Here is a 23,353-nt window from a genome sequence, read left to right on the forward strand (position 1 = left end):
ATTTTAAACGATTGGAACGGGTGAATCTTTACCCGTTTAGGTGCTGGAGTTGTTCGAATTTGGTGTACCGTGTGTGCGGGATAGGACGTCAACCGTCCCTGAACACGGAAAAATATGACGTCTATACGCGCCTGCTGGTGTGAAGGGGTGAAGGAATAACCAGTATACAATCTTACTAAAATGTTCTTTCCAGATCTTGGTCCAAGGCAGATAGAGAATGCATCAATGATCGTATCATCATGGCAACGACCTCCATTCTTGATCGACCCATGCTCCGAGGGCATTGATTGGTTAAGGTGGCTGAACAAGCTCGTGAATGACATGGGAATTATTACACTCGACATGGAGACGAGGTCAGTTTTCTGAAATAGAATTTTTTTATAAGATTTAAGATTTGCAATGCTGCTGATGTCAGTAAATGGAACAAAATCTAGCAATCATGCATATTGTTGGGCAATAGTTCTCTGTCCCTGAAAAAAGATTTTTGAAAATGATGCAATGTAAAACTTTGTTTTTGGACATAATGATCTACAAACTTAACCAAGGCTGTTTTAGATGCTTACTTCTGGTCTGAAGTTTAAGACAGAATACTTAGTTTATCTTATCATTCACTAATTCATTTCATCCAGGGAAGGGAAACCAAAGTTTTTTAGGTATAGAAATTGCATGAAAAATATTATCCGCCTTAACTGGGGTTGCAGAATTTAATATGCCACAATCATGCCCCCCGCCCTGCCCACTCCTTGATACTTGGTGGACCTAAATATGTCAAGTGGATAAGATCTGTAGAAATAAGAGAGTGTCTTTTCTCTTCGGGGTCAGATTGGCTCCTTGCAAACCTCAAGGCGTTGATTTTTACTTGTTAAACGAACACACCATGTTGTGATGAATTTTGGTCCACCCTGTATAACCATTGACAGCATGTATACCTATTGGGCTCTAATGCGTCTTTTGCTTTTGGCAGATGGTATGTTAAACTCATTGACGGTGGGAATTTTAACCCCTTGTTAATAATTGTGTGTTAATTCGTGCACAGCGTTCTGATAATTGAACTAGATGCACCGTGTTGTGTCTAAACTCTTGTTTTAATTACGGTTTAAAAATTTCATGTAACTTTTGACGTGACAAGTTTTGAATGGTTCTACTAGTGCATGTCCCTGTTTTGTTTTGACATTGTCCTGCATGCAGTTGCATGTCTCCTGTTACACTAAAACCTGTTTGTTAACTCAAGTTTTGTAACGTTTTGTGTGATTTGGCTTAGACCAGGCCTTGTGTGAGGTGATATCGAAGTCACATATCGAGGTTCAATAACCCAACTCCGCCTCAATGAGTTGCAGTCGTGGCAAGTTTCTTCACCTCACACCATTTGCCTGAAAAAGATTCTGACTATCTAACTCAACCAAGGACAGGAAATAAACAGTAGAAATATCACCAGTCATGACAATGCTTCAGCCAAATTACACAATCCGTTTTGTTTTCCTTTTTGATTGGACTAATCCTAATCCGCACATTTTCATATTTACAACACACAGCATGATCCCGCACATGGTGGCTGGGAAGGAAACCGTCTGGAGGTATAATAAATATGTCGTAGAACCGTAGTCATCCTTTCTCCTGCAGGCCTGCCGACTTGTACACTGGGGAGTACAATGTACACCTCTTGGGGCCATTACACCTAATTCTAGTGATTGTACACTGAAATTGGATGGAATTGTCTCCAAAGTCTCCATATTGTACACCTTCTTATGCAATTTGACACCATTTTGTCCAAGATTGTACACCTTTTGAACGACGTCGGCAGATCTGCAGTCCTGTGTCATGTGTTTAATATCTCTTCCACATTAACATCTTAGCCAACTGTGTTGATTTCAGTCTTGACGGGGAATATGAATTTGTTGATGAGTAGGTTTCCATAGTCTTAAAACCCTTGCTCCTTCCTTGTGACTTGCGCTCTATATTTGCCATATAGAAAATGTGAATACTCTGGTGTAGTGTTCAGACCTGCAGCATTAAGGTTGTGGATTCAAATCCCTGCCATTTGGAACCTGTAGCACCTGGCTAATTGACCCCATTGAAGATGGGTAGAATCCTAGCCAGGCCAGGGGTTATAGAAAACCTTATCAGGCCTCTTGTTTACACCAAATGCACACTCAGTGACCCAAAGGAAGCCTATCAAGCCTGAGGGAAAACAGGTGTGTCCAAAAACATGTAATTGAAAGGCCTCATAGTCGCTGTGTGTTGTAGTTTGCTTGGTATGTGACCTCGGAAAGGGCGCTTCACTTCAATTCCCCATATTGCCTCAAATGCTTCATCTCCATCCTCCTCAGCAGGACCGGAACTCTATTTCTTGATTACTTTATTCCCTCTCTGCTTGAATTGGCCGCCATGGTAACTGAATGGCTTCAACTTGGCCATCTATTCATTATAAGACTTCTTGGGCATCTAGTCACGCAAAACATTTCGATTGAGACTGTTTTATAATAAACCTTCATTTTTGTTATTTAACCAACATGGAAGTTGATAGTGCAGAGAGAATATGCTTAAATATTCTGTCTGCTGGGGAGAATGCTTCATGTGCTGATTTTTAATGTGATTTTGCTTCAGGTCCGACCCACACCTCCTTGTCACTATTGAGAAGAGCATCATGAAAGGACGTCACATCCTCCTCAAGAATTGTGCAGAGGAAATCGACAGTGACATCATGCCGTTAATCTATCACCGGAACTTCTGCTCTCAGGACCAGGAAAATGAGGGTAGGTACCGCCATTTTGGCAAGAACTTGAAAACCTGAATTTCTCCAAAATGTAGTGATTGCCTATTCAAAACCTTGGAGGCTGTTCTTTGGAAGACAAAGAACAGATCATAACTCCCACCTATATAAATGGAGACAAGGACTGGAAAACTGTCCTAATGCAATAATCTACTATCTTTCCTCTGTTCCAGAACCACGCATGATCAAATTCTGCGGCCGTCGCATCCTGTGCCATCCACAATTCCGCCTTTTCCTTGCAACCAATCTACCGAAGCCGAAGCTGAGTCCTGATGTTGCGTCGACCACGGAGGTCGTGAACTATGGCACGTCTGCCGAGACGCTGATGGATGATCTGCTGACGCGGTCGTTTGCTCGAATTCGCCGCGAGTTGTACCTTGAGAGGCGTCTGGCGCTGCAGACAGCACAGGAGGTCAAAGGTGACTATGACTGTCGGATTGATAATTTGGCCATTTCTCATCAGCTGTGCAGTGACATGATTGCAAAGAACATTTTCCCCAGTTTTCCAATTTTTTAAAAGAAAATGCAGAAATTTTTGAAAAATCACTGAAATTGTCCATCTTCACTATGACATATATGACAACAGCTATGGGAAAAGGGATTTTTGTCAAAATTCTACAAAACTTTTTTCACTTGTTTTTTTTATTTCTGCTCAAAATGACGAAACATCATCAGCCCCAAAAAATCTAGCTTTGAAAATTTTTCAGAATTTTGAACTGATGAATAAGTTCAGCAAAAAAAGTGTTGTAGTCGAGTTTCTCAATTAAGGATGCAGGTTTTCCAGTGAGAATACCTTTAACCTTTTATCATCTTTCCAGCACTCCTGGTCCAGGTGATCGCCTTCATCAAACTCCAGATTTACAAAAATGTCGACTCAAAGGTTCTGTGGAACGAGCAGGATGTGGAAACCATCGCAAATTCGATCGCGAAGAAAGATATGTGTTTCGACACGTGGAAGAATTCCCAAAGTGTCCTCGGCGACATTGACCAACTCAGGGATGAACTTTTCCCCATCGCCCGCCGTGGGGCAACTTTGTACACCGTGATCCGGAGTCTTCCCAGCATCCGCCAGGAGTACCAGTTCACTCTTGACTATTTCCTCAAGTTGTTTGATGAAGCGGTGGGGGCCGAACCACCAGAGGAGTTCTACCATAAAGTAGCTGAGGTTCGTGTAGTGAGCGCTATTTTTCTTCTCTTTGTTCAATCTCGGCCGAAATATAAGCGAGCCGAAAAATTAGCCTCTCCCTCCAAATTAAGAGATTATGCCACTCTCAGACTCCACCCCTGAAATCTATTGATGTCTTCATTGTAGGTTGGTGAGGACATAAGCCTCCTCGAAACTCCAGTGGTCAGCACCAAGCAACGTCCCAGCAACGTGGACAATGTCGACAAGGAAAGGTCTGGTAGCGCCACCAAGCAGAAAGAGGAGAAACCAGATGAGGAAGTCGCTGAGGATGGGGCTGCGACAGAAGAAGGTGGGTTTTTGACATTGGGACGACATTTGATACAACTCTGTCAAAAGTCCATCCTATATGATGATGTTACCTTTTGTAGTGTTTGGAAAATGACGTAGATAAGAATTGCGTAGATGAATTCCAAGGTTTTTCAGCCAGTTGACGTGAAAAGATTTCATGATATATCAAATTCCTGTTCAGATTAATCATCAAGTTGAGATGTTGTGATTTTCTGACTGTTTCCTATAAATTGTGTCTCTATAGATGAAAGGAGACCGTCTGCTAGCAAACCAGCGAAACCCGACAATGGTACGATAAGAGTGAAATGCACATGCACTGCTATGTCCACAGCAATACATTTGAAGCAGATAAATTCCCCTGCTTTCCTGCAGATATTTCTTGTTTTATTGTACAAATCCTTTCAAAAATACAGCCTCAGCTTAGCTTTAGTTGGAGAAATATTGTAAATGTTTCGCAATGGGCTGTTTTACTTGTGGCAGTTTTGATAGTGGGACGTGTCATTGGCGAAAAAGGTGGCATCACAGACATCTTGTGATAAAAACTTTCTTGTGCACATCTTGTTATGAAAGTATTTTTCGACCCATGTATGTCGCCCTTGGTTTGAATAGTGCATGCCCAAATCAAAAGAGTTTGAACTGGGCAACACCACTGACTTGAATTTTGACACGAACACGCACCATGTTTATTGAGTGAGGGTTCGAGTAAATGTAGACCTCTGTTGATACAATTCTTTTGTGTGGTATTGAGAATTGTGATACTGCCACCAGGACTAGTAAAGGTTGAAGCTAAATTCAGTGTTTGAATCCGGCAGACGTTAGCTTTGAAATCGTCGCAGTTTAATACTCTTCCCACTCTTTGCATGCTTTTCCTCACCCTGTTAGCATGATGATCTATGAAATCACTCTCTCTTCAATTCTATAAGGTCAGTTGCAAATATGGCCCGCTCACAGTCTTTCTGCATGAATGAATAGGTCAGAGGCTGACCAGGCCTAGCATTGATGGAAAATGTCTGTTGGGCTGCGGAGGATGCAACCAAAGCAGTTCATGTATGTGCAGGTGGTCTCATACCTAATGTACTGACCTTATAGAAGTGAGAAGAGAGTATTTACCTGACATACTCCTCTATCCTATTTGCATGCTTCTCCCGTGGCTGATGAATGTACGATACGATCATAAAACTGCTTCTGTTTTCATACAGGGAGTTATTTACCGACCCATTCAGACGATGGGCTCTATGCACTGATTGGTCAGTTTATTTGGTTGTGGTCACATGACTTTATGTTTGTCCTTCGACTGTCCCCAAAAGATGGTTTGCTGAGTCCAAAATGACCGAGTTGAGTTGAAATTTTCTGGCACCATCGATTTGGGGACAGTCCTATGTGTTGGTGGTGATGGTTTTAATACAACGTTTCCCTATATCCCCTTACTGCCCATGTCTGTGTATGAAAATAAGTGTCCAGAGATTCAGAACCATCATAATCTGTAACTTTCCACAGCTTTAAAAGAACCAAGCTTCTCAATGGACCAGTATATTGAGTTTCTGGTGATCGGAAACTGAGATTTTGATTTTACATTTGTTTACGTTTATCATCGTCTAATAGTTTTGATATAACACAACATTCCATAATGTGTCCGTGTTTCAGAATAAACCGTTTCTTTTCAGCGATTTCCTAACTTGACCTCACTGATAATTGAGATGATAATACTATGCAACAGTGTTTGTTTATTTTGTGTAACTCTGATTATTTTCTAATGTTAAATTTGTCTAATGTGAAACATGAGAGCAACACTCATTGTTTGGGTGCAGGCTGGAAGTTAGTGGATGATGGGCAGGTACCTGAATGCCCTCAAGCTCTAAGAAGAAGACCTTATTGATTGTACAGTGCTTCCTTTAGTTTACTACAAACGACATTGACGTATTCAAAAAGAGATCCAACCACATGACTATATCAAAACTTAACGTTAAACTTTTGAGTTTGTTTAAAAATGAGTAAATAATTGATTCAATTTCATTTAAATTTGCAGGTGAGGCGTCGTTCATCCAAGCCATCACATCGGCCAGGGAAGCGGAGAGCCGCAGCCAGGTCATCAATCAGATCCGAGGTCATAGGTCACATGAGATCAGGAGTGAATTCCAGGTCACTGACGAAGTCGTCCACCAACTCCAAAGAGAGGCTACGGTCGAAGCGCAAGATTTCTCGCCGACAGGACGGTTTGGGAACTTCCCAAGTTTGCCGTCAGAGGGCGTTGAGTACACCAACCTGTCGTATAATCAGATCAAGCAGGTCGTTGATAACTTGACCACGACGGTTTATGAGAAAATTAAACAGTAAGTACATGGGTTATGGTTAGGGTTTGAGAATTGAGGAACTGGAATTTTGATTTCATCTTGGGGTAGAGGGCTGTTAGTGATTGCATCTAGAGTCACAGATCACCACCAGAGATCCCCATAAAACAAAACATATGGATTGATCCCTTATGAAAGACTGATTGCAGTGTGTTGTTTTAACCCCAGAAAAGCAGACGTCAGTTTCATTGCAATTGTTTACCTTTCCAGGAGTCTTTATGAAGAAGATCGTCTGCTCTTTGCCACGATGATGTGCCTGAACATCCAGGCCGAAAAAGACGACCAATTCCCTGAGAGTGAAGTCTCTCTCCTCACGCAGGGGAATCCTGGTCTTAACATACAGTTAACGCTCGCTGATTTCAACTGTGATGCACCGGTACCAACATGGCTGCCGTCCGAGCGCTGGGATGAGCTACTCTCACTCTCAGTGCTGCCCGGCGCTCTCGCTAACCTCTGTGTTAACGTTGCGGAGGACTCAGAGAAGTGGGAGGTGTGGTATGAGGCTTCCGAGGCGGAGAATGAACTGATGCCACTGCCACCGATACCCAAGACACCACACACACAAGACAAAGGTCAGTACTCTAGTTGTATCATCTGTTGTAACTTGAAATTCATCAAATGAAAAACTACACCAGTGTCTGCTGTGTGATTGAAGTAGAATTGTTCCTGATATCCGTATTCTTAATGAGAGAATCTCCTTTCCGTCCAGATGGAGACAACACCTCCAGACAGAGTGCCAGCCCAGATACCAACCAGATGTCTGACCTTCACCAGCTCATCGTCATCCGGATGCTCCGTCCCGACAGGCTACCGCACGCCATGTCGAAGTACGTCAGTCGTAACCTAGGCCTGGCGCCCCAGCCTGCGCCGACACTTCATGACATCATGGAGAGTATGGGGAACCACCATTACGGCATACTGGTGATGTTGCCCCCTGGAGCATCCAGCCCCTCGCAGCAGAGCATCTCTAGTATCAAGATGACAAAGGACTCCCTGCAGACGATAAGGGAGATGGCAGAGGTGGGTAAAATGTTTATAAAATCCTGTCTGTCTTTTGAAGGAACATAATGATTGCCCCATCAGGTAGGTGGAGCAGCATTTCCCCCAAACCCTTGGCAAAGCGCCCCGTGTTTGGCCTGCGCTGAGCTCCACCCTCCCCATGTTTAGCCAATACCTCCAATTCAGTAACAGAACCTTGAGTCAACGCCACACAGACCATTCACAACCACACCTCCTCATCAAAGAACTTTTCCTTAACCACTAATTTTTTTCCAGGAAATCGGCATAACTCTTGAAAGTGTCAAAATGTGTGAAGGTTGCGAGTATCAAGTAGGCGTCACCATCGACCAGGCTGAGAAGAACGACGGCTGGGTCGTTATCGAGGATCTACATCTCGCTCCGGAGAAATTCTTCCGAGAATTGAATTACAATTTGATTCGAGTGATGAGAGGGCGTGGTGAGTGTAAACAAATGTCTTGTGTTCTGTCATTGCAGCAGTGGTTAAGATGGCGGCCATCTTGGATTTGCTGCTCTTGCCTCCCTTGCTTTGTTTTTGGACGTCAGGACTGGAAGCACCTCAAGTTATGTCCACAGAATGTATCTGTTCATGTTTTGGGGCTGACTGTTGTTTTTGAAAGGTGCTGCATAACCCTGGAGACTCCGGGGTGGTCTTATGTCGCTTTTTCACCCTGACTTTTCTTCTTCCAGAGAGACTTGATGAAGAGAAGCGAAGCCGGAGTAAATTCTGCATCTGGCTGACGAGCGAGCCCAGCGCTAGGATCCCAACGTTCATGTTAAAGCGCCTCCACAAACTTTCCTGGGATAACGTCACGATGGACTTGATCAAAGAAGGCAGCGGTGGGACTACTAATGGTGGAGCGCCACCTGGGGAGGGAGAGGAGGAGACAGGATCACAGGCGCGGCAGTCGTACGGTAATGGCGGTGACAACGGTGGCGATGAAGCGCCATTGGAGCCAGAGACGCTGGAATATGCTCCGGTGAAATCTGTCCTCGTCACTGGTAAGTAGATTTGCTGGGGACACACAGATTTACTCCAAGCTCCAAGTTGTCAAGACCTGTTGACATGAACATTCATTCGAAATCTCTTGCTAAGCACTTCCAATGGTCTACACTGGTAGATCATCTTCCATGTCGACTGATACCAAATCTGAAATAATCTCAAACAAAGCTCTGGTAGGCCTACTCCAACAGGCATTGACGTGACGTTACTTATTTCAGCCATTTCCTCGTGTCTGCGATCGATCTCCCAAACAACTGCAGACAAGATTCAAGAGATGCCCAACGCACAGAAGATCCTGCCGTACATTTACGGTTTGGCCGTCTGCCAAGGTGTTTTCCAGGCGCGCCAAGTGTTTGGATGTCGCGGCTTGTCACAGTGGTATCCTTTCAACGCCGTCCATCTTCAACAGAGTATTGACATCTTATTGAAGAGCATCTATGGAGAAGAGGAACCAAGTATCGAACTCGTTTGTGGAAATATTTCCAAGATCGTCTCTCACGTCTACGGCAACATTGTCAGCAATGACTGGGATCGCGACTACCTGTCCGCCATTTTGAATTACATCATCAGCAATATGGAGAATCCCTCCATTCTTCTTGGTGACACAGAGATTCCTGTTCCAGCGGCCAATGTTGGTAAGACTCTCTCTCTTAAGTTTTCTCTCCCTGCTGTTGGACTCTCTGTAGTATTCTGTGTCTGAAATTGTATAGGGGCTATTGCATCTTCCATAAGTAGTAGTCATTCCTAACCCCATAGAAACAGCTCCCTGACTTGGGTGGGGCAGTCATTCTCCCCCAAACCTCGGCTACCATAGTACCACCTCAGTTTGACCTACATTCATCGCCACCCTGTTTGCTGAGACAACCAGTACCAACAGCAAGGTATCAATTTGCTACTTTTCACTTTCAGAACTGACAGAGTTTGGCAGCTGGTTCGATGAACAAATGAAAAACAAGGAGACCAATTCTGCAGCTGCACTCGACCTTCCGATGGATGTTGAGAGGGTGTATAATGAAGCCAGGTGGGTAAAAGTTTTGAGCATCAAGTGGGACGTCTTTGGTACCACTTGATCATGCATACAGCCAGAATTGTGGTACATGTATATGGATATCTGTAATCATATTCCATTCCCTTGCAGCGCACGGTCGTTCATCGAACATCTCGACAGACTCTACGAGACATCACGCATGGACACCGGTGACATTGCACCGATACCCTTCGCAGAACTCAGTATGTTCCGCCTAAGGTCGACCATCGAGCTTTGCATCGAGAGTCTACCGCCATTGTTAGAACTCGGCGATAGGTCAAAGATCAACAATGGAGAAGAGAGTTACAACTTCCCGTACCATTGTCCGAGTGTTTTGAGTTTCTCGACAGCATCTAGCGTCATGATGCCAGAGTCCATAGGATATGTGCTCCTGCAGGTGGGTTGTGCTCTCCGCTCCCAATCTTTACAAATCTTACATTACAACAAGCTCAGCTAAACTGATAATATACCTCGTAATGGGCACTAGGTTCGAATAAGATTTGTACAGCTGGGTGTGCCAAGGGTGGTTTGGCATATGTTGTTGTCTCTTCACCCAAATGCTGGGAAGGCTGAAGATGAAAACAACTCACATTTTGAATTTCCTTTAGGAATGTCTCTGGCTGAACTCCCTGCTGTGTCACATCCGCCAGAACATCTTTGAGCTCCAGCAATGCCTGTTGACCAGGCCGGACTCGATCTCGCCGAGACTGCAACCGACAGCGAAGAGTATCCAGCAGGAGAATGTGCCAATAACCTGGGTACATCCCAACTGCCAACCTTGTACCCATACATTATTGACCTGGCTTGCAGGTGAGTTGTTTTGGGCTTTCTCGTAATCCCGCAAAGACTTCACAAAGTTTTGAGAAAGAAACGCAGAACAGAGGTTTCAGCAGAATGTATTCACAAAAACAATATGAAGATTTATTGTCTCAAAATCTAAAATAGAGCTACAGTCTATTATAGAATAGAAAAAAGTCTTTAGAAGAATATCTGTATTTTTGATATCTTTCCAGATGTGAAGAAACGCTATGATCAGATGTACCGCTGGGTAAAGAATGGTATGGTCCCGACCTTAAACAGCGGTCCTACCCCTGCTCCCAGGGGACAAGTACGCACGATCTGGCTGGGTGGACTGGTCAACCCACAGGCGTTGTTCATGGCTCTCAGGCAAGAGAAGGCTGTGCTTAGTGACTGTCTCATCAACGAGGTGGAGCTAGTGTGTGATATCGATGACCGATCGACTTCACCCGATCTTGAAGAAGACGAAGCAGGAGTGTTCGTCAAAGATCTGCATCTGCAAGGTGCATCCTGGGACAGTGGGGCAAATAGCCTTGCTCTGGCCGAGTAAGTTGTCTTCCGCTCTTTTTCTGAGGAATCGATTTCTAGAAAGCCTCTGTATTGTTCTACAATTCCTTTTAAACTGCTCACTGAAGTCATGTTACGAGGTAGCTTTATCTTAATCTCGCAGAGATGGCCAGCAAATTGATAAATGGATTTCTTTTCAGGAGTGACGTGACCACACTTCCACTCATTCATGTGAAGGCCATCACAAAGACGAAGAACTCCTCGAGCCAGGATGACTTACAGAAATACAACTGTCCTGTCTTCATGAACAAGGCCCGACAAGTCTGCTCTCTTGTGTTGCCGCTCTCGTCAAACCTTCCGACGTCAACCTGGGTTAGATCAGGTGCCGCTCTCATCATTGACCCTGGTAAGTGCACATCGATTGGAATTCAAATTGATGCCGATTATGTCTTGTTGATGTTGCTCTTAAACATCTTTTTCTGCACAAACGGCAGACTTGAGGTCCAGGAATCTAGCTTGGTCTGACCTCTACACTGGAGCCAGTCGGGCATAGTTAAACCTCCCTGGATTAGGACTCCTGCTGCTCATTACTCTGGACTATGGTGGTATGCCTGCTTTTTCACCATCAAAACTACTTTTCGCAAAATTAAAGCATTGTATTCCATCCATTCCAGGTATCGCTAAAGGCAGCACAAAACGTACTAAGGCACATCGCACAATGAAACAAGCACAGATGGCGCTGTCTCCAAGAATTGTCGATTTCGAATCGGAAAGAGGTTCGACGGTGTCTCCGTTAGCAGCTGAGAAAGAAATTGACAAACTGACGCCATCTAATCTAACGGCATCGCAACAGTACTCGTCGCAGCAGTCACAGTTGTCTGGTAAGCCGTTCACCCCAAAGTCATCACCGCGTCCGCCAGCACTGCAGCTCGAACGCGATGAAAAACACCTGGAAGATGACAAGAATTCAAAGGCCAGACAGAGCTACGAGTACGTCTCGAAAGAATCTGTCTTGACCGACACGACTGCAAGAAGCAACCGCTCGGAGAAAGACAGCACAAGATCGCAGACATCTGACAGATATGCTTCGAAACAGAGTTTAGTGAAATCTGAACGTTCGACAAAATATTCAGAGTCATTTGAGGAAGAAAGTAGGACTGACAAGCAGAGTCGGATTTCTGAGAGGGTTGAGGATGATGCGCGATCCCAGAAGTCTACAACTTCCAGAGGGTCACATCGTAGCGATGCTGGGTCTAGGGTGTCTAAACGTAGTGACACTTCTAGAGCACCTAGTAAGTCTTCACGAGCAGGCAGTACAGATCAGAAACGATATTCTGCAAGGAGATCCGAGATGGGGTCGTCATTGAGCCAGAAATCTGCAGCAGGGGAGAAGAGGAAAGAGTCACCTGTTTTGCGGGGATCTCCAGCACGGTCCGAAGGCAAAAAGTCATCGGTCATGAAATCTGAAGGTACAACGTCACCTTCTGTAAAATCACACAGAGATTCACCTGTGGGGTCAGATTCACAAGCCCAGAAATCGCGGATGGAATCGCCAGCTCAGAAATCCAGGACTGTGTCCCCGGGACAGACATCGAGGACAGAGTCACCAGCACAGACATCCAGGACTGCTTCACCAGCACAGAGGTCCACGATCACATCGCCAGCTTCCACTGGCAGACAGTCAAAGACCGGGTCAGTAGGGAAGGCCAGCGCTTCCCCTAGATCAGAAACAGTGGACTCCCCAAGATCAGAGCGAACGGAGAGTCACGTCGCAGAGTCGCCAGCAAAGTCTGCACAGCCGCCAACACGAAATGCAGATGATACAGACGCAGATGATAGGGGGCGTGATTCTGTGGCTTCCTCTGTTATATCATCACGTCCAGACACTGTGAAGACGGAACCCCTGACGAAGGTCTACGCTGGAAACGATGGAAATACGCCATTGCCTCCAGAGTCGACTGACGGGCAAGAGCCAAGCACTAGGCCAGAATCGAAGACACCATCGGCCAAACTGTATTAAAATGACCTCTTTCCACTTCAAGAATGCAAATTTCCCATCTTGATGTGGATATGAGGGTGTATCACCAGTGTTTTTACCAAAATACAGAAGGGGTGACGATATTGCACTCTTTGAAAAGACACAACATTTTTGATATTTTTTTGGGACAAATATTTTGAAGAATTGTAACTTGTCTCTGTGATTGTCAGATATATACCAGCCCATTGTGAGTTTTGAATGAACTTCAAACTGTTTTGGAAATCCAAGCGGGAAACTCATTGAATATTGGATGGCACTTTTTGTCTTCATTATGAAAGTATCGGTCTGGACACCTATTCCATGAGGTGTAAAGTGTTTGGGTTTCTGAAAATTTTGGGCCACCTGTTACCTATATGACCTATTTGTCCGCCCACTTTCGCTTGCATTGATTTGTTTCATTTAATGAAGAGTTTCTAAATTTATTTACATTGTGTTATAATGAATATTTATTTTAAGCACTGTGTATTTATTTCTTCAATCATTTTGTATTTGACACTTTATGGGTTGGTCATGACTACTCTCTCATATAGAGAGAAAATATCCAGAATTCAATATTCAAATACCTGTATTTAAAGATAGGGGCCTACCGTGACCCTTTTTCAATGTTCATGAGATTAATGTTGACTAGTTCAAAATAAGGGCACCATGATTGGACATTATGAATGCAAAGTGCTAATGTTTACATTAGCAATTTATCAACCTAGATGATGTAAGCGCCCTGCATTATCTGGAGCATTTGACCGCATGAAGAGGAAAAGTTAGAATATGAGTGTAATCACTGTGTATAATTATCAAACACCCCTCTGAGCATCATCAATGTCCAAACGTTATCTTGGGGACATCTTCAATGTGAAGCCAAATTTGCCCAAATGTAGTCTTGATGGGGGAGGGGGTTTGCAGAGAGACTGATTTGAACCATTTTGTCTATTTTTGGCTTGACATAGTTTTGCTTCACTACCTTGTCTCCGTTGGGGAAGAAGGGACAACTTATTGCTTATTTTGGCTGAAAGTCATGACCAATCGGTTGAGACAATGTAGTGCTTCCTTGTTCTCATCAATTGCTCAGAACAAAACTCCATTTTGGTGGCAAGTCCCTTTGATAGCTGTGATGAAATACATGTAGAGACATTGAGATAACATTTTCTGCTTATAATCAGTCCGCTTCATCTTGCCATTTGCTCTTTGAAGACAATTCAAGAAATGATTCCATTTCCACTTTACTAAAGATTCCAAATTTGTATATTCTGTAAACTTTATTTAGGAGCTCAAAGTTTGGCACAACCTGTCTCTGTCTTTGAAGGTTGTGTCTGACAAAACCAACCATGATTGAAAAAAAAATATTTTGATAACATAAGTGAATTGATTAATTGTTGAATAAAATGTTTTTGTATGAAACTTAGTTCTCTTGTTTAATATTTGGTGGTTTTTTGGTGGTCTTCAATGTCAGCATCCTGAGAATCAGGGTTTTGACAATCCTGCGTCATAAACTGTGTCGCCAGTTCAGACTGTAAATCTTATTGAGATCGAATTAGCGCCACTTTCTTACATTAAAAAATGTTTTGTTTTATTAATGAATAACAAAATATGATCTTTATGAATAAAATTTGACACTTAATAGTGGATTTTAAGATGACTGTACGGAGAACTACAAACGCAGCGTAGGGCATCGCGGGCTTTGTGGTGATGAGGTAGCCTCACAGCAATAAGTTAGAATCTTCATCCGCGGTACTGCTTTTCAAGATGGTGGCAACTTACTAGTTCTTTATCTTGACACTAGAGGCGCTGATCGGCACTGGTAGCGCGTTCGATTTCTAGCGCCGCGCTTCGGTTAGCCTGGTACCACTGGCCACGCTTCGGTAAGCATGTATTGACATCGCTCAGCAGCGAGACAGCGCTCGTATGGGCGGAGGCTACGGAGGCAATAGCGCGGAAGTTCAGTACGGACTCTTCGGATCGATACCCCAGGTTTATAAATGCAACTTGTGCAGAATCGTAGTGACACGCAAGAGACGCACAGGGGAACAAATTCACATACGAGATGGAGACTGGTCTTAAGGGCACAACAATTAAGCTTCTGAGACGCTCCCTATAATATCGATGTATCTTATTTCATTTTCAGGGTCATGGAACAACTCTTCCCTCCGTGAAAAGACCTCCATGGAGTCTCAGTAGAACCATACCTTAACCCGACGTCACCAACCAGGGAAGGACACGTTTTCCAGTGGTCATTCCATTCTGCTACACTAGGATACGAATCCTACCAAACTAGAGCGCCACCTGTTCACAAATGGGGAGTCGGGGGGAAAACTCTGGTGTAAAAGCAGAAAATTTCCCCTGGAAAATGTGTCCGGGCCTATTGTATTCTGTCGGATTATGCTATAAATGGTCCTGTAGGCTAGATGGCCATAGCTCCAGATTAATGATAGAATGCTTTGTTCCCGGACATATCCCCGGCTGTAGAAACTCATAGAAAAAAGTTGTAAATTCTACTATAATAATTTATTGTTCAATAAAGATATTAAAAAAACAAGATCGTGATAATTGTCATTCTCTTCTCCTCGTTGACTCTAATTGACATCGCCAATTTGATTGGCCCATCATGAAGTTATGGAACGACACTTTATTAGACGGCGTTGGCAATTTTCAGAAAAGGCATCATTGCCAGGGATTTTCATCCCGTTTTACCAAACACTACCGCCTCTTCATATGCGGGAATCTCTAATTGGTGATACTTTCGTTGGAGCAAGGGAAGGGCGTTGGAGTTTCCCGCCAGCCACTGAAATTCCGCGTATTGCCGATTGGCGCTATTATGAGCTGCCATTCATGAATCTGGAACGAGGCCAAGCACGACTGTACACCGTATAATCTCATGTTTTCCCCGTAAATTTGGCACCTTTTTACAAAATATCAACGATAAAAATGGCTGATATGGGATTGGAGAAAAGAGAAGTCACATACTTCATGGTGAGTGGTTGCGTATGTGAAAGTGATAACTGTGTGAACAGTACTTTTCTCTCATATATTTTGCCTTTTGTGTTGATTGGTCGGGCGTGTTGATCTCGACCGAGTTCAGCGGAAATTTCCATGATTTTGTCACGTCGACCCCCTGAAAATATGTGCTTAGGCAACTTATTTGAATGAAATGATTTGTTATTTATATCTTAAACGTATATCTGCTATTTTGTATAGTAGGGTGGTGTTCTTTTGCACTTGAATTTCGTGTTTTGGAATGATTTTGGTGGTTTTTTGGACCACGAGATGGGCGAGTCCATGTGAGGACAGAGGGTGGTGAGGGTGGTGCAGTTGCCTGGGAACGTCACGTGGCAGCCATGGCACATGGCCGGGGAAGCCCCTTGGCCCTTTGACACAAAACTTCCTTGGTTGAAAGGCCTTTACTAAAAAGTACATTGTTAAACCGACTGGTGTACTTTGTTGATACTTTTCGATTAAATATACTGTACTTTGCTCAGCTGTGGTTGTTTTGAGAGAATGCCTGTACTGTTGTAAGACCATGAGTTCAACTTAAACAACTTGAAGTTGAACAAGGTTGAAACTATGAGATTGAAATGAGCATAGACATAGTCTGTAGTCACTCTCAAGATTCAGCGGTGATTGTAAGTAACGTTACACTGATGGACAGCAGTTTACTGAGTTATTGAAATGAGTGGAGCGGAGTCCATAAAAACAAAAAGTTGAAAAAACTAGCAATCTAATAGAAAAAACAACACTGACTGAGTGGTTTTTGTCCGTGAAATCTGGAACCTTGTCCTTTGTTCCAACTCCTGCAATATCGGAGTCTGTACACTATGAACCCTTGATCTCCAGTTGTTAAGTTGAAATGACTTTAAGTACAGTAGTAGTATGGAGTGAAGAAATGGAAAGGAGGATATGTTTGTTGGTCTACCAGAAAAAAAAGATTGACACTCCATCTCTCCATCAATACATTCATCATTCCTGGGTTAATTAACTAATTAAGTTGCTAATTAAATGAAGTTGTGTTTTGTCTAGACAACTTGATAACAGTACATCGTTAGTGTACAGTAACAGTAAATCTCGGAAGTTATTACCAGGCATAACATTAACCTGAATCTCACATTGAGATTGAGATGACTCATTCTGCTCCACTCATGTACAGGTCAGCAAAGTGCCAGACGCTTGTTCTCAATGAACATTCCAATCATTTGTAGACAAAAAATAAAGGTGTGGTTAAGCTGAAATGGCTGGCTGGCTACTAAATAAGTACTAAGGCTGAAACTAAAGTAAAGACATGATGATAGATCATACAATTGTCAAGATCTGTGAATACATATTTGGACTCTGTGTTGATCTCCATAGACAAACATCTTTGGCCTATTGTTCCCGTATTTTGACGTAGAGTTCACATCAGTTTGGCCCAAGAAATAACTCTCCAGCTTATTTCCATTCTAGGGTGACACAAACAACACCAACGGCACTGCCAAACAAAATGGAAATAAATCAAACTCGTGGCGCGACAAAATGATCGGAATATTACCGCGCAGCATCCAACACCGGGTGCGCAAACCGCAACCACAGCCGTGTAAAACGGCTGCGCCGCAAACAAAGGTAATGTCGGATGTTGTGGCGTGGTGTGGCACTATTCTTCCCGGCATAATCTGGTCTCCTAATGGTCTGCTAGGTGTTTTCTAACTGTAACGTCTCGGTCAACGTTGGCTGTTCTTCAATTCTGTTGCCATGGTTTCATTGCTGTTATTGTGACACTTTTTCAGAAATGATTGTTCTGGAGAAGTTGACTCCCTGTCTGATGTTAGAAGGGGGTCCTTACCCTCGCGTTGACACTATCAAAAGAGAATAGAGTGAGATCCAAACTGTCCCAGTCAGTCAGATTTGCATCTTTTTAAAAGTACGTTTGGATCATAAAATTTCCCATTTGCATGAAGAACAGCTGAAGTTGATCATTTTGAAATGATGGTAATATGGATAATGCTTCTTTCCTTCCCTAGCTCCCAGGTTGAGGTCCCAGGAACCTTTTGATGCATGCATTGTTGGTGTTGCTTCGTCACAGATACCACCACATCTCCAGCGGTTTTCTCTTGAAGTTGACGAGTGATCTCTGCGGTCTATTCCACTGGTCATCTGACATCGTCATTAACTGAATGTATAAACAATCTTGTAAATTGAAATACACGTATAGTGGTAATCAAATAATATAATCCTTAGCAGGTAGAATTTAAGTTGTTAGAACTGTAACAGGTATGTACAAAATAGTTATTGAGTTTGGGAGAAGTACATTTACATTTACATGTGCATAAAGTGAGGTCTAACTGGCATCACCACACGCACCTGACCCTACACATAGGGCCGAATTTACGAAGGGTGTTTAAGAGTTAGACGCGTGTAAATTCTACATAATCAGTTTCAGGGCCTAATGCGGTTTTCATGAAGAAACCCTGCAAGGCCCTGACTCTGTCTATTCAGACATTAAACGCTGTTTTAAGCTAAACACCCTTTGTAAATTCGGCCCTTAGTGTTTAGCGAGGCAATGGCTGAATATAACAACTGTCCTTCTTTCCCAACTTTTGTTTCTGACTTGATGTTTCTTTTAGTTTTGCTTGAACCCGTGGGGATTTGCAAGCTTTCGTGTCTTCTTTTATTTTCAGGTATTCTTTGTTTGGTGGGGCAGCGGTTGATTTTTCTGATGGTGCTCACTCGCGGAGACAACCAGACTGTCCCAGTCAATGCAATTCATACCAACCAACGATATCTCATTATGCAGATGTCATGGATCCATATCTCATTATGCAGATGTCATGGGTCGGCTGCAGCTGTTACTTAGATAGCAACATGTAAATTGTATTGTACACCCACCCACACTGACTACATTTATCAATTAATGCAAATATTTGAGCAAATCTAATTCTAACAATGAAACTTCTGATGATGCAATAATAAAAAACAAATGTCCTGAACTTTATAAAATTTGGAGGCCTGAGATTTAGAGGCCTGGATTGTTAAGGTTATACATGTTTTCTGATGTTTTCTGATGCAATATTACCTGCAGGCCTAAGCGATACCAGTAGGGATGACTCACTGATGGCGAGGACAGATGTTTTGTCATGATGTATATTGGAAGAACCTTCACCTCGCCTCTCGGGCTTTTTCCACAGGCATGACAGGTACTGTCATCGAAAAGGGCACTGTCTGAAAAAGGTGCTTTGCCACTGATGGAAAAAGGCAGGGTGCTGGGAGGGTGCCAGATCTCTTCTGCTGAAACGCTAATAGTACATGTATGTAGTATTTATAAAAGAGCTTGGCACAAATGTTTTGGTTTAAAAAGTAACTCTCGACTGGCGTTGTTGAAACATGGAATTACTTAGTACCTAGAACATCCCAGCAGCTCAACCTGTTGCATTTAGCTTATCAGGAAGAGGCCTTCACTGGCTAGCTGTGGCTGAAGGATTCCTGATGATAAGAAGGATTTATGAATCGAAATTAGGTTGCTTAACGATCAGAGATACCAGGGTAGCGGTAACATACCAGCATGTATGTACGTGTACCCTTGTAATCAGTACTGTTTTTCTGTATAGGGCTTGAATGTCTAATCTGGTGGTATAGAAAAGCTCTGTCTGGTGTAAGTGTGTGCACAGCGCTCAACATCGACCCCTCAATAGGCAGATGTTACCTTAATAATTGTAATAGCGCCATGAAGTAATGATCTGAAACAGCGCAGGGTAATCGTTATTCATGCCTGTGTTGTCATGCCCAGGAGTTTTAAACGCAGTGAATACAAGTATGACTGAGAAACACAGTCATTTGCTTCAACTTGGATTAAAAAAAATGAAAAAGGTGCAGTTTGTTGCCGTGAATACTCAGGTAGGATATTTATCTTTTCTATGAATAAATTTGTGTGATAAGTGCATGTGATTGAACCCTTAATGCATATTTAGGCCCCTCTTTGTAAATCGTTGTATTAAAGTACATGTACATTCACTAGCCCTTCTTTATGGTAGAAGTATAGTTGTACTCTGGTGGGTTCATGATTAGTCTTTTGTGTTATGATGTGATTTGAACAAGACTTTGATGCAAAGTAAGCCTGTCATCGGCAGTTGGTGATTGCATGGATTGTGAAGGATGAGGCAGAATGTTCAGGCCTCCGAACCTTTACCTGTTCAAGCCTATAGTGACAATCAGCGGCACCTAGCGTGGCTGTAGTTTTGCTGGTACCCTAGATTGCTTAGTATATTTTCCTCTCAGTATTATTTATGATATTTTTTGCACTGAAGTAGCTAAACTATTCACCTTTATGTGTTATTTTGATTCAGTATAAGCCACAGGCATTTTCTTCCAACTTGGGATGCAATCATCTACAACACCATCTCTATTCAGTGTTAGTTGATTTGTACTTAGTTAGTCTATCTTTTAGGGCAAACAATCCAGTATTATGTAAAAAGTATACGAAGTTTGTTTACAGGTTGGTTTAACTGGAGGGCTAACAAGCCACACCAAGGCAAACCACCACTCTGGCTTACCAGGCCCTCTTTTTGCGAGTGATTTGCTGTTTTATACAAAAGGTTTGTGTCAGCACCTCGGTTGTTTGGAGTAACGTTCGTGAATGACTGCATTTTAGCACCACATGAATGATACGGTGAACCGACACGTTGAGAAAACTTTAAAAATATTCGGTTTCTGTGAATCATGAATGTGAATCAGTGCATGTGTATCTAGACTAGAGTGAAGTTCCTCTTCCTTTTTCTGGGGAATTTGGCATTGACAGGAAGTAACCCACATGCACACACATGTAACAATCTCACTTCCTTTCATGAGTGGGCTCGACAAACAGTTGCTTTGAGCATAACATCTTACAATGGGTTTAGTTCATTCTGCAGATGGCAGGTGGTAGCACGGCGGCATCGCCTGGCAATGTGCCTGAACAGATAGAGGTTGCCAACAATGATAGAGACATGCCAAGTGTTGCCATTGCCATTGGATAGTTGATCGTTATTTGCTTTGTTTCGGTTTCTATTATTCAGGACAAAATATGCGTTAAGACTCAATGGTTGTGTAAAAACCTGATGGCGATTAGCGAGGACATGACCAATGGCGATGAATTGAGAAAATTATCCAAGTAGAATAGAATAGACAGGACATGATAATATTTGTCCATCGGCCTACATACTTCCCATGTCTTATTCAGTTATTGAAACAACAGGGTAGGTTACTAGTACCCCTGTATTACCAAGAAAAAAAATGCCAGGAAAATACAATGTACAAGGACTAAAACTATGTTTAGCTATTTCCTGCCTTGCTTGATGCAAATCATAATGCACAAAATATTCTGTCTCCTATCCGTCATCATCACGAATATAATTACAGCGCTGTTGAATAGTAAACCAGCAGCTGTGCTCTCTCTGCATGATGGAACTTTCCATCTCGGTGTTAGGGTCGTCATGGAGACCAGGCAGCGTAGGCAGTGATGGCACTCGTGGTGGTGATCCAATGACCAGTTCTGTTTTGTTGAAAATCTGATGTTATCTATTGGCCATGGTTGAAAGCCTTTCTCTTTGTCAAATGCTAGTGAACCTATTGGCAAGCTAATAATGCAAGACAGCTGCTTTCATGTCTCCCTGAGTTGGTTTTGAAGAGCTGAATCACTGTCCATGGTGTTCATGGAGAGATAACACTAACCGCTCGCCAAAGGATGATTTGGTGGGGGAGAGGGCTTGAGTGTAATCACTCCCCTCATACGAATGCCAGAGGCATTTGGCCCTAGGAATTTTCCCGGGATGGCAGTCAAGTGAACACTACAGCCTTGAGTTATGTGTGTAACCTAGGATAATTTCTGCAAGTCCATAAAAATTAAAAAAGCGTATACTATAAATCACCCTTTATGGTCCGGGCTGACCTAGATTCATCAACCTTTTCAGTTGTGCAGGCACTTACTGAATGAACCGTTAAGAAACGGGGACAAATGGGAGTTGACCAAAGACCCCTGGTGGGAGTTGATCAAAGACGGGACAAGTGAAAGTTAGCCTAGCAAAGTGGACCAGACCACGTGCTACTCTATTTTCTGAAAGGGTGGCTGAATTCACTTTTAAGACTTGATTGCTAAGGGAATAACTGTCAACTCTCTCCCCCTCCCCCATGCATGGAAGTTCCCCTTTCCAGGCCAACAAACACTTATGAACGCCCTTGGGGCTGGCTCGGCCATAAATTCAGCTGCAATTGAATAAGCACAGTATTGTTTACAATATTAATCCAGGACTAGGTCAACCAAGTACTCCCAGTTGCGGCGGATCTTTTGATGTGGATGGAGGCAAGTTTGTTGTATGTGGAAACATCGCACACATCTTTGTGTTTTTGGAAGGGCTAGCTTCTCCGATTTCAGCCTTGCAAGCGTAATCCGGTGAAGGATTTATCATTGCTGTAATGCAATTTCTCGATTTTGAGTGAACGTGGTCTTGAATTGAGTCTCGCAAGTGTACCGTCTGTTCATTCGTGTATGGCGAGTGTTGACTATCTCTTGGGGCCATGTCGGTCATTGGCAACAATTCATTTCACCCCCTACATCCACTGGCAATTGACGTCGTGTCAATCCTTGATAGTCACAGATTTCAGAGAAATCTTTGTTCCTAGGACCTGCTTGGCCTGCTTTTGACAACCATTATCTCCACGTTGCATGTTTTCTCTTCTGCACACTCCAGCTCTATTTGAGGGTTTAAAGCCTCCAGATTTTCTATGCGTACAAAGTTGGCTGTGGGACTTTTTGTGCAGAGATCAAGCTGTCACTTTAACTTGGCGTTGAAAACTCATAAAGAGTGAAGATATTGTTTTGTGTTGAACAATAAAGTTCAATTAATCAATTAGAACAACTGTTCAACCTTGACATTATCACCCATCCTCCTAGATAACCCCATTCCTCTCCTGGACGCAGCTGTATCCTCTCTTCATCACTTCCTGCCTCAGAAATCATAACCCTTTCCTTTGTTTCCATGCTGAGCAGTTTTTTACCTGTGGTTGAAATCAAGCACTGCACTAGCGTGCCAACAATGGGTAGCTTGGTTCATAATTTATTGAAGATTTATAGCAGAACTGTTCTTGCTTTGGATGCTTTTCCAAAAGATCTCAGTTTTCACCTGGTTCAAGCAAGTCGGACGTGTGCAAAGTTCCTTCTCACTTGGTCAATCGCAGTCTAGTCTTTGACTACCCTCTGTCAGTGTCCCATGATTGCAAGGGGAGGAGCATTTGGATAGTCCTGGAGCTGGTTTGGTCTTTGGGACAGCTGGAATTTTATGTTGTCTTTGTGGTGTTGTCGGAATTGAATCCAAGATGATGAGACGTGTCGGAGGTATATTTCTTAGGTATTCGTTGGAGTGACCTAGATTCTAGTCAAGC

General features: G+C 43.1%; 2 protein-coding genes across 10 annotated transcripts in view; both read left to right on the forward strand.

Moving 5' to 3' along the window:
• The window catches only part of LOC135502065 (uncharacterized), a 49,100-nt gene extending 34,723 nt beyond the window's left edge, over positions 1–14,377 (forward strand). For 3 of the 7 annotated variants that reach the window (XM_064794550.1, XM_064794556.1, XM_064794553.1), the window contains 19 exons: positions 194–353; positions 1,533–1,574; positions 2,605–2,753; positions 2,944–3,189; positions 3,589–3,935; positions 4,083–4,245; positions 4,489–4,533; positions 6,271–6,574; positions 6,803–7,164; positions 7,302–7,612; positions 7,868–8,048; positions 8,300–8,611; positions 8,831–9,247; positions 9,522–9,633; positions 9,751–10,036; positions 10,248–10,449; positions 10,653–10,983; positions 11,145–11,350; positions 11,619–14,377. In XM_064794550.1, coding sequence (XP_064650620.1) covers positions 194–353; positions 1,533–1,574; positions 2,605–2,753; positions 2,944–3,189; positions 3,589–3,935; positions 4,083–4,245; positions 4,489–4,533; positions 6,271–6,574; positions 6,803–7,164; positions 7,302–7,612; positions 7,868–8,048; positions 8,300–8,611; positions 8,831–9,247; positions 9,522–9,633; positions 9,751–10,036; positions 10,248–10,449; positions 10,653–10,983; positions 11,145–11,350; positions 11,619–12,964 — 5,522 coding nt within the window. In that variant the 3' untranslated portion in view covers positions 12,965–14,377. Of the gene's footprint in view, positions 1–193; positions 354–629; positions 654–1,532; positions 1,575–1,872; positions 1,903–2,604; positions 2,754–2,943; positions 3,190–3,588; positions 3,936–4,082; positions 4,246–4,488; positions 4,534–6,270; positions 6,575–6,802; positions 7,165–7,301; positions 7,613–7,867; positions 8,049–8,299; positions 8,612–8,830; positions 9,248–9,521; positions 9,634–9,750; positions 10,037–10,247; positions 10,450–10,652; positions 10,984–11,144; positions 11,351–11,618 lie in introns of all 7 variants that reach the window. The other 4 variants (XM_064794552.1, XM_064794551.1, XM_064794555.1 and 1 more) reach the window with 4 other exon arrangements.
• Positions 14,378–15,798: 1,421 nt separating this feature from the next.
• LOC135502090 (sodium- and chloride-dependent glycine transporter 1-like) overlaps positions 15,799–23,353 on the forward strand; it is a 35,115-nt gene continuing 27,560 nt past the window's right edge. Inside the window, exons 1-2 of one of the 3 annotated variants that reach the window (XM_064794635.1) lie at positions 15,799–15,946; positions 17,411–17,566. In XM_064794635.1, the coding sequence (XP_064650705.1) occupies positions 15,902–15,946; positions 17,411–17,566 (201 nt within the window). In that variant the 5' untranslated portion in view covers positions 15,799–15,901. Of the gene's footprint in view, positions 15,947–17,410; positions 17,567–19,727; positions 19,835–23,353 lie in introns of those variants that run through there. The other 2 variants (XM_064794644.1, XM_064794638.1) reach the window with 2 other exon arrangements.

This window comes from Lineus longissimus, chromosome 18 (genome assembly GCF_910592395.1).
Source record: "Lineus longissimus chromosome 18, tnLinLong1.2, whole genome shotgun sequence".
Taxonomy (NCBI): domain Eukaryota; kingdom Metazoa; phylum Nemertea; class Pilidiophora; order Heteronemertea; family Lineidae; genus Lineus; species Lineus longissimus.